The sequence below is a fragment of the Balaenoptera physalus genome (genome assembly GCF_965194825.1).
Source record: "Balaenoptera physalus genome assembly, chromosome: 7".
In the NCBI taxonomy this organism is placed as follows: Eukaryota; Metazoa; Chordata; class Mammalia; order Artiodactyla; family Balaenopteridae; genus Balaenoptera; species Balaenoptera physalus.
Window position 1 is genome coordinate 107,565,363 of NC_138886.1, and position 13,895 is coordinate 107,579,257.

Genomic DNA, 13,895 nt, shown 5'->3' on the forward strand with positions numbered 1-13,895 from the left:
TTTTAACCTCTTTGTGCCTCAGTTTCTTCATCTGTTAAATGGGAATCATACGGTGCAGAGACATTGTGAAGACTAAAGGAGCTGATGTGTGTGAAAGCACCTGGCCGGATGCCTGGCACGTAGTAGGCCCTCAGGAAGTGGCATTTGCCCTTCAGCTTTCCTTCCTAGTGCGAGGAGGCTGTGCCCCAAGCTTTGGATGACACATGTTCATCTGGCCCTGAGCCAGGCAGTGTCAGGGAGGTGACTCTGTTTTTTCTGGAGCTTTTCCACTCCAGCAGAGGATCATTTTAATAAGTCCATAATAATAGACACAGAGGTGACTCAGATCTGCAAACGAGGAGCCCTGCTGGGGAGCGGACACTCTGGCTCTGGGGGAGGGAAATTCAGTGGCATCTGAGTCTGATGCAGTGGCAGGCTGCTGCAGTGGGAAGGGCTCCAAACAGGCGGCCTGCGGACCTCGGTTAGGCCTCCAGATTGCTACAGGTTGTCCCCTAGGAGGCGTCAGTTTCCCCATCTGCAGAATGCATGGTAGTGCCAAATTGACCTCCAAAGTCCTTTCCAAGCTGGAGATGTGGCTCTGCTTTTGGAGCCCTGCCTCTCACAGTGAGATGTGGAACAACCTTGGAGACGGTTCCAGGTGGCCTGTCCTGGGGGGCATCCTCATTCGAGCTCTTCTGTGACTATACAGCTTGCCCACCCCACCCCTCTCAGAGCCCAAGGAGAGGCAGGGCTCTCAGGCCATGGTGGTTTATTGATGCACGTCGCAAGCACAGCACACAGGCGGGTGTGCCCCCAGCCCAGGGCAAACACGAGGCCAGGGGAGGGCAGCGGGCCTTTTCCGCTGCCCTCAGCAGAGGGGAAAGGGCCTGGGGCCCACGTCTTCTCCTCCATGCATCTCCCACGGCCCCCAGCCCTGATCCATGCCACGGAGACAGCTGGCCACACCACTCCCTGTGGTTACAGAAGAGGCAACCAGCTGTCCCATCTGCCCACCCACTGAGATATGGCCTTGTTGGCCTGCTGCCCCCTTCTGTCCTTCATCGCAGAAATCCGGCTGTCACCTTGGGGGCTGCTTCCCACCACCTGACATCACCTCTGGCATCCCCCAAACAGCTGCCTGCCTTAGTTAACACCTCTCCCCGTCACCCCACGCAGTCTGCTTGTCCCCAGGGTCCACTCTCACCACTCCCATGACCCTTACAAAAGTAGGAAAGAGGTGAAAACGTTGAGTGGCCCGGGAAAGACCTCACCAAGAACTCCCCAGGGAAGGGTCTCTCCGCCAATAGGCTAGCTTCGCGGTGGGTACCCGACAGGGCCAGTGGGCAGGGGCGCGAGGGGGGGCGGGGCAGGGAAGCCACAGTCCAGATGACACACAGGCACAGGGCAGTGGCGGCGCCGCGGCAGAGCGAGCGAGCAAGCGCGCAGCCAGGCGGGGTGCCAGGGCTCTGGGGGAACGCCCTCACTTCCAGTTCCACGCCGGGTCCCCAAGGCGTGAGGCCGCCCACTCCCGGCTGAGGAAGGGGTCCCTCCGGGTCTCAGGGGTCTCTTGCCCCCTCCTCGACCCCAGCGGCTGCCCTTGCAGACCCAGCACTCTGAGCAAGGGAGAAAGTACGCCGGGATTTACACCATTTCCAGACGGAAGAAGGGGAAACACCAGCAGCCAGGTGCCCCCGAAGCTAAGAGAAAAAGACGGTCCTTTTCTAGAGGGCAGATGGAGAAGGAGAGGCACAGCCCTTCCCGTGCAGGAAGAGGGTGCTGCGGGGTAAGGAGCAGGGGGCGGGGTGGGGGCGGGGGTCACAGCGGTGCAGGAAACTATTTATAGAGGGAGAGGGTGGGGCCTGCGGTGAGAAGCCCCCAGGCCGGACTCACGGGGAGGGGCATTCTGTGATTGGCCCTGAGCGGGAGGGGGTGGGGCTAAGGAAGAGCACGCCCACAGCTCTCGGCTCACCTCCGGAGGCAGGCAAGCTACAGGTGGGCCTTGGAAGGGAAGGCTTCCCCGGGAGAGCCCTAGGCGGCAGGTCTCCTGAGATGGAGGCCTGGGATGAGGCAAGAAACAGCAGGGCAGGGAAACCAGAGGAAAGGGGAAGTCTCTAGAAATCCACCCGCCCCCGCACTCCCCACCAACCTGCTGAGGCTAAGAAGCCTTCCCAACCCCACCAGGCATGGGTGGGCCATGCCTACCAAGGGACCACCCTCCGTTGCCTCCAATGCCCTGGGGAAGGGAAGGGAAGAGGGAGATGGATGGCATGGAGGGAGCAGGGCGGCAGGGGAGAGAAAGCCAGCTCCCTGCACCTATGCCACCCATCACCACCCTGCCTGCCATCTCTCCCTAGCCCCCCAGCTCCCCAGAAGTCCCTAGCGGCCCACGCTGATGTTGCAGGTCTTGCAGCTGGGGTCTTTCTTGGCGTCAGCAGTGGACAGGCTCATGAGCTGGTGCCCGCTGATCTCCCCCAGGGTGCCCAGGGACAGGTCGACAGGCTCGGTGTAGATGATCTCCAGGATGAGGTCCTGGGCATGGCGGAAGACCAGCTCCCCATCCTCCACGCTGCAGGTCAGGAACTTGTTGCAGGCAATGTCCAGGAGGGGCAGGCGGTCACGGCAGAAGCGATCCCCCAGGGAACCCTTGGGGGCCAGCACCAGGATGGCATAGTGGTAGGCCGTGTACATACAGTAGAAGTCCGCAAAGTAGAGGTTGGTGCTGGGGTTGAAAAGGCGCTGGGCAGGGATCTGGAAGCGCCAGCGGCCGTAGGGGGAGTCCTGCGGGGGCTGGCCTGTGTTGAACTCCGTGTTGCAGCTGAAGAAGACCCCGTGGAGCATGCCGCTGGTCGGGGAGCCATGGCTGCCACTGTTGTCCTTCAGGTAGGGCTGCAGCATGTTCCCGCAGTGGGTCCTGCCCACCCCGGGGCGGGGAGAAAGGCCCAGGGGAAGAGAAAATGCCGTTGGTTAGCTGGACTGAGGCTGGCTGCTATGTGTGACCGAGAAGGGTGTCAACCCAGCTCCCAGCTCTCCCACCAGCTACCGCCTCCACCAGTCACAAATAGAACATTCCAGAATGCAAGAGAAGGGAGGGCCCGGGAGATGGGCTGATCCAGCCCACTTGTTCACGGAAGAGAGATCTGAACGCGCCACTCCCCAGCTTACAACCCTTTGATGGGACTTGCACAAAAAGCAACGCCGTAAAGATCTGGTCTTTCGGGCCCCACCTCCCAACACCCCCAAACGCACAGGTAACAGGTAACATCCTCCAGCAGGAACCCCACCCCAGGTCTTTCCTGCCTCTGTGCCTTTGCAGTGCTCTTCCCTCTGCCTGGACTGCCCCTCCCACATTTTTCCACCTGGCCTGGCAAACTTCTAATCATCCCTCAGGTGTCCCCTCCTCTCCAAAACCTTCCAGGAACAGCAAGCACTTACATTCAACAAAATTTTGACTGCCTACTACATGCAGGACACTGAACTTTACTCAGCAATCACACATGCTTATTATATTCCATCTGTCTGTACTGTTCCCCTGATAGACTCTGAGGTTTGCAAGAGGGGGGGACTATGCCTTTATTCATCTTTTTTTTTTTTTTTTTTCCTGAGCCCCACGGCATGCAGGATCTTAGTTCCCTGACCAGGGATCGAACCCATGCCCCCAGCAGTGGTAGCACAAAGTCTTAACCACTGGACCACCAGGGACTTCCCTATTCATCTTTATATTCTGGCACGTATGGGCGCTCTCTGTCTCTCCCTTGCTTGCTGATAGAGGAGCCCAACCTGCTGCCTCTCTTCTTTAGTACAAACACCAAAGATCCCCCCGGGGTCAGGTCAAAACGCCCCGCCCCAGCTGACTGCAGTGATAAAGACAGTAACAGGGGCAGCTTGCCCTGGCGCCCTGAGAAGGATGAAGACTTGGAGCAGTATCAGCCAGCATGGTGAGGATGGGCAGCCCCTGGTCCAGCCTCACTCTTGCCCGGTTCTGCTGGCCCTCTGGACCTCAGGCTCCCCATTTGTAGCCTGAGGGTGTTGGACGGGATCACCAATTTTCAAACATTTTTGAAATGTTTCAAACATTCAAGCAGAACCCCTCTCTTTTATCCCCAAAGGAAATTATACACGGGCAGGCCAGAGGCAATTAAATTGAAGCCTCTCTGGTTGGGTGACAGGTGCGGGGCTCAGCAAGCCTCATCCTCTGATTTCCTCTCCAGTCCCTCGGCACCACCTTAAAGGGCGCCCTGAGATCCTTCCCCGGAGCCTCCAGGTTTCCCAGCACGCAGTGTGAAGACCACAACCCTTCGTATTGAGAATCCTCTCAATCTGTATTCCCCTCACCACCTCCCTTGGGACCCAGGGCCTGAACTGGAGGGACAGCTGACCTGCAGCCTTAGAACCCAGTGAAAGGAACTCTCCCAAAGGAGGATCAAATCCAGGACCTCGTCCACTCATGACTGTTAGCGTGGTGCCCCCAGGCAGCCCCATCCTGAGAGCCCTCTCCTTCCCTGGAGCCTAACATCCCCCACCAGATCCAGCCTGGGTTATGGGGGTGGTGAGGACCCCAGAGGAGGGTCTGGCAACTAACACGGTGGGGGTGACGTCAGATGGCTGGGGCAGCGGGCAGATCCAGGGCAGAAAGGAGAGACCCAGCCGTACCTGGCGTGCTGGAAGTACTCCTTGTGATGGTTGCGGTAGAAGACGGAGAAGCGGAGCATGCGGCCTGCGATCTGCTCTGCCTTCTCCTGCAACTGGGCCAGGTGTTCCTTGGCATAATCTGCAAGAGTCCAGGTGGGTCAGCCGAGGGCCAAGCGGGGGATCACAGCCTGCCCCACAGATCACCCACTGCATACCGTGAACGCCGGCCCACCTCTGTCGTCAGGGCGCAGGGGAGACCAGACAGTCACAGCACCTTGGACCAGTTAGGAACAGACCACCTGGCCTGGCTGGGAACATGAGCACCTGGATGCTGTCTGTCCTTGTCACCTCGGGGCCCTATTGCCAGAGGCTCAGGGCTCTGCGTCAGAAAAGGGCAGAGGGCTGCCCAGTTATACAGTCATGTACAGCGAGGGCCCCAGAGGCTGTGATCCCAGACCATCCTCGTGTGAAAAGAGGACCAAGAGGCAAAAGACTGAGAGGAGACAATTTGAGGTCCTTTGGGGAGAGCCCCTCAAATCCACCAGGTAGGAGGCTGCCCACACCACTGCATGGAAGCCAGCTGTAATTTCAGGTGGAGAGTCAGGAGGAACCTGCAGAGAACCAAGGTGAATATCTAGGCAGACCAGGGTCTGGGGCATCCCATGAGAAAGGGGGAAGGTTGGAAACAGCACAGTCAAATTGGACTCCCTGGGCCAGGGCCAGAGGCTGGGGCCGTGGAGCCCAGGCAGGGCTGCTGCTAGCCTAGCCAGCGCCTTTGCACAAAGTAGGAAGAGGTGCCCTTTCCTCCTTGCTGATGCAGCCCTGGCCAGGGTGCTGGGTTTGACAAAAGGAGGAGGAACTGGATTGCAGCCATCCCCAGCTCCCCAGTTTGAATGACCTCCCACTACATGTAGAGTTCTGGGGGTAAACCAAGAGGCTTTCCCTGCAAGGTGCAGGAGCACCTCCAGAGAGTGGCGTTTTGCAGCTGAGCTAAGAAAAAAACACCACTCAGAAGAGAAAGGCAGGTCAAGGAGACTTGGGGCACAGACTTTGGCAGAGGATGGAGTCAGGAGCCTCTGAGGCCTGGGGCTAAGGATGTTCATGCCCCTTCCTTGTGACAGAGGGAGATCTGGAGCAGTTCTCACCGTGGGCACCAAAAGAATGGAATATCATGGGGCCGATCCTGGGTCATCAGTGAGCAAGTACGCAGAAGCCCAGTATTTGTTCATGTTGGAATTTGCAAGCTAATAGGTGAGTTTGTGGGATGGTTTTCCCAGCCTACGTGGAGGCTCAAGACAAACAAAATGTGATTGTCCTACAAAGTGTCCATCAACCAATGATCAATAAACAAAACATGGTCCATCCACACAATGGGGTGTTATTCAGCCTTAAAAAGGAAAGAAATCCTGACACATGCTGTAACATGGATGAACCTTGAGGACATTATGCTAAATGAATAAGCCAATCACAGAAGGGCGAATACTGTGTGATTCTCTTCACACGCGGTACCGAGAGTAGTCAAATTTACAGGGACAAAAAGTGGAAGGGTGGTTGCCAGGGCGTGGAACGAGAGGGGAACGGGAAGTTGTTGTTTAAGGGGCATAGAGTTTCAGTTTGGGAAGATGAAAAAGTTCTGGAGATGGATTGCACACCAATGTGAATGTACTTAACGCTGCTGGACTGAAAAATGGTTAAGATGGTAAATTTATGTTATGTTTATTTTCCCACACTTATGCTTGCCCCGAGCCAGAAAAGTAACTCCATCCCTTTCTGGAAGAGGTATTGTCAACATAATTAGCAGTGCTCGCATCTGCCTCCTGCATCAGACTGCAGGCTTTGGGGGGGGCACGGGTGGGTCTCACCCATAGGTGTCTGCCCGTTGACCGAAGCATGGTGCCTGCGTACAGCAGGTGTTCCTAAGTGCGTGCTGGGTTAAGAGGAAGTCCCCTCCTGACCATCACTAAACCAGATGTGCCAAAGCAGCCGGACAGCAGGGGCTCACCCCCAGTGCAGAACTCGACCGTCTCGCTCCAGCCAGACACGAGGTACTCCCCGTCGCTCTGCTTCACGGCGGTCTGCACTGCCACACTGTACTCCGTGCGGGGGCTCAGGAACCAGTGGCCTCTCACCGTCATGGGCAGCGGCACGGCCTTGGCCACGAGCTTGGTGGGGACATCCTGAGAAATGGGGCGCGGACAGAGAGCCGAGAGTCAAATTGGGGGTCACGTCCACTCTTGGCATTCCCCCAGACCTCCCGCTCCCCCAGATGGCCGCCTTCCTGCTGAGGAGAGCCAGAGCCTCAAGGATTCAATGGCTCGGTGCCCTGGCCACCATTTTGCCACAGAAGCAAGCCGTGGCCATTGGGAAGGCCATACAGACACTCCCTGGCCTCCACCCCCTTAACTCCTGATGCCTGTTCTCTTGGGAAATGAGGAGAAAGACCACTGGGGTGGAGGCCCGCAAAGTTGAGGGCGGCGAGACCTTCTTTTCCGAGGGAGACTTCGAGAGCTCTGCACACTGCAGTGCCGTCTCCACGGCAACGGCAAATGCTGAGAAGCCAGGGAGGAAGGGAAAATATGCCTTCTTCTTTGGGGGGGAGGGTTAAGGGGGTGGTGGTGAACATTCACGTCACCGTGGCAACTGGCCTGCCAAAAGACACCCAGATTGGAGAGCCAGTTCCAAAGAGAGAGAGGGTGAGTAACCCACAAGACACAGTCGTCGTGGGAAGCAGCTCCTTCCCACCTCACTCTTCCCCCCGCCTCTCTGCCAGCTTGAGAAGATGGGAGCCTTCCTCCCACCCTCCCCCACGCCGGCTCTAACCCAGGGAAAGACATCCCAGCCAGTGCAGGACTCGCCATCCCTTTTCTAAACCCAGCAAAGAATAGGCCAGAGGGTCGGAGACAAAGAGGATCACAGGGGCCTGAGGACCAAGCAAAGGGGCACAACCCTGCCCACGGCCCACGTTGCCCACCAGGTCAACAATAAGGCTGCTTTCTCAGTCGGGGGCTTTGTCGGACCCCTGAGACGCCATCCCCAGGTGTGACGTGTCTGTGGCCGCACCCTGGGTTTTCCCACCCCATGTGAATGTCCAGTCATGATGCCGATGAGGGTGTTTGCTGTGTGCTGGGCCGAAGCCAAATACCACGCAGACAATTACCTCGATGAAGCCTCTCCCTGGCATTATTATTATTCCCTTTTTACCAGTGGAGGAGAGAGGTTAAACAACTTCCCCAAGATTACACAGTAAGAGCTGGACTGGAGTCGGGCCTCTCCGACTCCCAACTGTCCCCTCTAGGCGTTCTGTTATCCTGCCCCCCTTCAAGAGCAGGGGCTCGGAGGAGGCGCTCTGGGCACCCTGCACTCACCCGGTGCTTGAACTTGTTGGAGTTCTTATTCTCTTTCTTGTTCAGGTCAATGAAGTAGTGGGTGACCCTCTCCAGGTCACTGTTCTCCATGGCCCAGGAGATGCGAAAGGAGTCACAGGTGATGTTGCTGACCTCGATGCTGTGGGGCGTGGACAGCAGCTCCATGCTCCCCACTGGTTTGGCTTCTGTGTGGACTGAGGAGAGAGGAAGACTCAGCACCTCCCTCCCCGCCACGGAATCTTCTAGAATGTCTTGCTCCCAACATCACTTGCAAGGTGGAACCTTGAGGAGCCATCGATTGCACCTGCCTCATCAGATCTGACGGGAAGATTGCACGAGGAGGACTGGAGGGGTGGGGCCGAAGGTGGGCTGGGGTGGCCCCCTCGGGGGCTCTTGGCTCTCCTGGGAGGTGTCTGCAGAGCAGATGGCACCTGACAGGTGGCGGAGGCAGTGGGAATGCTTCAAACGTGGGGCAGGACAGATTTGCAGCAGATGGAGCCAAGGAGGGGGGCCCTCAGCCAGCAGGCGTGAAAAGAGAAAGGGGTGGGGTGGAGAGAGCAGTGCGAGGCGGTGGAGAAGCGGCAGGAAGCACCCGCCGGGAGCAGGGTGTGAGGGTGAGGCAGGCAGCGGGCGCTGGCAGCCAAGAGGCCCAGGATGCCAGGGCTCTCGGGTTCAGGCCCCCTCGTCCCTGGGGGTGACTCAGCAAGGGTCACCACAACTCGGGGCTGGGAGTACGAGTGCCACTGAGATGACGTGAATCCACTGGTGGTGGGAGGGGACAGCAGGGCCACGGTTCTCTTCCACCTGTAACATTTCAACTCTCGTTCTTTTTCTTTCAGCAGATCCTCTGTCGCTTGACTCTTACATTACTAGTTTTTACCTTTACATCTCTTGCAGGCCAACTACGTGCTAATAATTTCACAAACATCATCTCATGCAAGCCTCACAATAGGTAGGTACTATTATTATCCCCATTTTACAGATGAAGTGGCTGAGGTTGGTGGGGTGGGGGGTGGTACTAAGATGTCAAAGGTCACACAGCTGCAAAATGATTTGAACTCAGGTCTGTCTGATTCCAGGGCCCAAGCTCTTTATCAGGAAGCTAAGGTTGTGTCCCCTTGTGTGTGTGTGTGTGTGTGTGTGTGTCTGTGTGTGTGTGAGACACATGTGGTGTGTGTGTGCACAGGTGCATGTGGTTTTACCGCTATTTATTTTTCCTCCTTCCATCCTTCCCTTTCAAGGAATTGCTTTTTCTCTCACCTCCCTCTCTCACTCCTTTGCTTCTACCCCTGGCTGCTGTTCCAGGTGTGAAAGGACCACACCACCATTACTCTCAACTGTGCTTTAGCCAGGACGAGCTGACTCTGGCCTTGACTTTGGCCTGGCTCACTGGAGCTCCGGGGAACAGGGTGGGGAGTGAGAGGAAGGGGGAGTGACTGTCTCTGGGATAAGAACGTGAATGTGGTTGGACTCTGTCCTGGGGCGTGTGCTCATTACCGCATCGAGCTCATGCCTGCCTCAAGCCCAGCCCAGCACACCTCAGATTTCTGGAGTGTCATCTCCTTTTCTCCCCCTCCCCTCTTCCTCACCCAGGCGCTAAGGGTGAGGGTACCTTGTGCCTTTGAAAGCAGGTACTTCTATTTATAGCTCCCAGAAGGTCCAACCCACACTTTCCTGTCAATTAAGCCTGCTCCGGAGACTGGCACCTCTAAATTAACCCCTGGGCTGCCTGGGCGGCAGGCACAGGGCGAAGGAGATGGGTGATGGCCCTCACCTGTCCCAGGCTGTCACCTGAATCCTTGTTTCATCTTAGCTTCCCACCCTAAAGTGTGTGCCTGCCTGTTGTGAAGTTCAGCCAAATGCCAGTGGCTTCGCGTATGGGGAATCCTATGGTGAATAAGCACAGGGGTGCTACCAGGTCCACCCCGAAATCAAACAGAATGGGATCGGTGTCTAGAAACAACTGTATGATAATAAACCAGCTGGTAATTCCTGGGGACAGGTGTGGAGCAGGGGGGAGTTGCCATTCCCTCGGGCTCCCAGTGAGGAGCTCCCCCGGGAGACACATGTGTGCCCCCCACATGCACCCACACACACACATGCACCAACACACACCAACACGGACACACAGCCACCCCAGAGGGCCTGAGTGGCCACCTCCCAGCCGCATGGGAGGCAGTCTATGCCTAGCCTGTGGGGGGACACCTATTCCTGTCCCCGTACTCCTCTCCTCAGAGTCTTCCCAGAGGCAGGGGCAGCAGGGGTAGCCGTGTTTGGTGGCAGGGGTCTCCAGGACCTGGCTCCTCCTTTCCTCTCTCCAGTTCTAGGAGAGCTCAGATCACTCCCCCATGCTAGCTTGGGGGGAGGCAGTGAGTGACACTGGGAGAACAATGAAGCCGAGTGGACCAAGGATGGGCGTGCACCTGGGTCTCCAAGCCCAGATGCTGGAGAAGGGCAGGGTTTGAGGGACAGGCTGAGACAGCACCTGAGAAACACCCACGGTCCCATGTAATCCACCCCAAGACAAGCATTTACACACCCACACACAGGCAGGCGCACACGCACGCACACAGATGCACTGGGTATGCCCACCCACACCTGCCACACACGGCTGCACACGCCTCCTCAGACATCCTCGTCCCACACACTCACCTACGCACTCAGGTACCCTCCGCCACCTTCCACGTTCTAAGAATGTCCCACAGTTGTCCCTCCACAAGCTGTCACCTCCACACAGACCCACGCATGTTCACCTCCGCAGGCTCTCACACACACACACACGTAGGCACACACGCCTTCCCACAAGCCATATTTGGGGAAGAAAGGAGGCCACAGTCACCAACATGCATGCGTGCCGCCTCCACAGAGGCACGCTACCCCTCCGCCTGCTTGCACACACGTGTGCATTCGCACACACATCAACCTCTGCAACACGACAACCTCAACCTCTGCCCGTATTCTGGCGTTCTCTCTCACGGCTTCTCCAGGCTCAAAGCCACAGACTTTGAAAACATGTTCGTCTCTGCCAGGCTCTGCCAGCCCTGATCCTTCACATGCCAACAGGTTTGAGCACCTACGCACGCGGGCCTGCCCACGGACAGAGGCTTCTGTCTGCTCTCCCCACCTCCATCCCCCTTCTGCTCTGGAGTTGCGCCTCCCCACCTAGAAACCCTCTGGTCGCATGCAGTCAGCCCCCCAACAAAATGCACTCCCACACATATGACAAGTGAGATGTCCACCCCATAAATATACTGCCTCACACCAACGCCCGCCCACACAGCCCCCAGGCTGCTCAGATAACTGATCCCCCCCACGGACCTCACATGTACATGTATGTTCCCAGACCCGCCACACGTGAGCATAAGTGCAGGCAGACAGAACTATGTACTCAAGCAAGCAGGCACTCGTGCTGAACACACCGATACCCCCGGCCCATGCCCATTCCGAACAGCCACCACACGCCAGAGGGAACGCATCCCCCCACCCCGCTGTCCCCGTTGGCATCGCTGACTGCAGCAGAATGGTCATGGGGTGACTGTGGTGCCCCAGGGACTGGATCCAGCTGTGAACCCCTTTGCCAAGGGCCTGGGGGAAAGGGGAGGAGGTCGTCAGCCCCGGCTATCCAGGTGGGCACCTCGGGCAGTGGCAGGACCCTGACGCTCCCAGCTCCTAGGCCCTGGCCACCCGAGTCCCTCTCGGGATTGACAGCACGATCAATCCTCTGGGGAGGAAGGACGCTCACCTGGCTCCACCGGGCTCTGCAGAGGAAGATCTGGAAGGGAGGGAGGGGAGAGACCTCTGCGTGGACAGTCTCCCCAGGCTGAGGGGCAGCAGCCGGACGCCTGGGTCAAAGGCAGCAGCGCTCTCTCGCTCCCCTGGCTCCTCTCTCAGCTGCCAAGGAGGCTTCTTCCATGCCCCGCAGGCAGCTCCTCCCTGGCTCTGCAGCACAACGCTGCTGCCCCCTGAGAGGCGATGTTCCCAGCCGAGCGCCAGGAGAGAAACAAGAGCAAAATCAAAGCGGCGGCGTGGAGGAGAGAGAGGCAGAGAAGGCGAGAAAGAACGAAAGAGCCAGACCGAATCTGGCTCCACCAATGGGATCAGTGGCTGCCCAGCGTCAGGTGACAATAAGCAAGCTTGGTCCCTGCTCGCCTGGGCCGGTGGGAGGGGGAAAGGGCAGAGGGTCTCCCAGGGAGCTACAGCGATGTCCTTGGAGACAGTGGCAGTGATCACCTTTCCCCCATTCTTCCAGGACAAGCTGCCCTCACAAGAAGTCCCTCCAGCACACCCCTGCTTGGAAATCTCTCACTTGAAGGCAGCCCCTAAACTTCAGGATGCTGGGAGAGGGGTGGGGCTTAGCCTAAGGGCTCAGGAGCTCCAAAGCAAGGATTCTGATTGGCGGATGGAGAGGGGGGCTGTGAAGGGGAAGGGTTCACACGGGGTATGTGAGCTGCAGGCGGGCAGGAGGGGGCTTCTGTCTACAGTCTGGATTCTCTCTTCAGGGCCTTTTGCTGATCTGTGGCTCCATTTTCTTACCAACTCTATCAAGAGATATCAGACCTGCAGCTCCAGGGCCCCCTGATCGTCAAGGGAGAATGTCTGGCTACTTAAGTTCCCCAGGGGGAAAAGAAAACAAGAGAAAGAAGTTGTGGGGCAGTGAAGGAAGAGCAGAGGCAAGAAAGTGGGGGTGGGAGGGACACACAGAGCTTGGAGTGTTCTCATCCCAGCCAACCACCTGGGCTCAGAGGAGCCAAGCCCTGGATACCTTGACCAGAGAGATTACTATCTGCTGTCTTAACAACAGGAAGCTTTTCTGCCACCCAGAAATGAGGACCCTGAGGATGCCACCATGAATAGCACTCCAGGAAATCTGAGTCAAGCAAACAGTGACAAAGAGTATGTACAGTGTGGAAAAGCACAGGCTTTGCAGTCAGACAGATACGGTCAGAATTCTTGCTCTGTCACTTTCTAGCTGGGTGACCTCAGACAAGTTACTCAACCTCTCAGAGCTTCAGTTTCTCCATCCGTCAAGTGGGATAATAACACAGGTTTGTTGTCATCACTGAATGAGAAATCACATCATAAATCTCAAAGCTCTGGCTGATCCACCAGATGTGCCCCGTCACGCATCACAGCTGATATCATCACCATCATTACTGACCGTGCCTGCCTGCAAAGAGCCCACTGTCTTTTAGGGGAGAAAAGATGGACATTTAGAGACCCGATTAGAGAACAAGGCGTATACAGCTAAGTTGAGGGTACAGATGTGGATGCACAAAAGGAGGGAGGACCAGCTCCAGAGAGCAGGTGGAGCACAGCCAAGAGGAGGAGGCGGAAGCAGCAGCGTGGTGGAAGGTGGGGAGGTCCTGGTGCAGACACAGCAGACACAGCCGGCAGGCCCTGGGTGAGGGCCTCGGAGAGCCGTCCCTTGGCCAAACATGAGTAGGTCCCGCTCCTCACACACCTACACTGAGAAGTTGAAACTCCGAAGAGATGCACCGTGTCATCTCATGGTCATGGCCAGCATCAGACATCTGGACCGACACCTGGCCCTACAACCCACCTGAGGACAGCAACTCAGTTTCCCCATCTGTAAAGGAAGACGAGTCTCAGCACACCCCCGCCTCCCACCTTCACAGGATGGCACGCAGAGACCGCACGAGATCACGTGTCCCAAGCAGAGAACTGTTGCTATCTGAATGCACTTTTGTGGAGCTGGGCGCTAGTGTCAAGTGAAGACACAAACCCTCTCAGAGCTCCTGCCTCCTCTTGCCTCAGAGGACTTCTCTGCAGATCACATGAGAAAGCACATGGTAAGAAGAAAGCATGACGAGCCAAATATAACTAACTCCGGATGAAACCAAACAACTGCCAAGATGCACTACGGCTGCATTTTTTTTTAAAATAACTTTTTATTACACAAGC

General features: G+C 57.1%; 1 protein-coding gene across 1 annotated transcript; it reads right to left on the minus strand.

Annotated features, from left to right (window-relative positions):
* Positions 1 to 731: 731 nt before the first annotated feature.
* PHYHIP (phytanoyl-CoA 2-hydroxylase interacting protein) lies at positions 732 to 12,264 on the minus strand. Its single transcript, XM_082470722.1, has 5 exons — positions 11,716 to 12,264; positions 7,974 to 8,167; positions 6,611 to 6,785; positions 4,630 to 4,747; positions 732 to 2,890 (listed from the first exon to the last, which is right to left on the minus strand). The coding sequence occupies exons 2-5, from the start codon at positions 8,136 to 8,138 to the stop codon at positions 2,356 to 2,358; spliced, it is 993 nt and encodes a 330-aa protein (XP_082326848.1). The 5' UTR covers positions 8,139 to 8,167; positions 11,716 to 12,264; the 3' UTR covers positions 732 to 2,355.
* Positions 12,265 to 13,895: the final 1,631 nt, after the last annotated feature.

What these genes read in the sequence shown, in the direction of transcription:
- PHYHIP (XM_082470722.1), bottom strand. Translation starts at nt 8,138, where the DNA reads ATGGAGCTGCTGTCCACGCCCCACAGCATCGAGGTCAGCAACATCACC. An exon ending in CCAACAAGTTCAAGCACCGG is followed by an intron (nt 6,786 to 7,973) that starts GTGAGTGCAGGG and finishes CCCATTTCTCAG; the next exon opens with GATGTCCCCACCAAGCTCGT. An exon ending in GAGTACTTCCAGCACGCCAG is followed by an intron (nt 2,891 to 4,629) that starts GTACGGCTGGGT and finishes CGGGGTGGGCAG; the next exon opens with GACCCACTGCGGGAACATGC.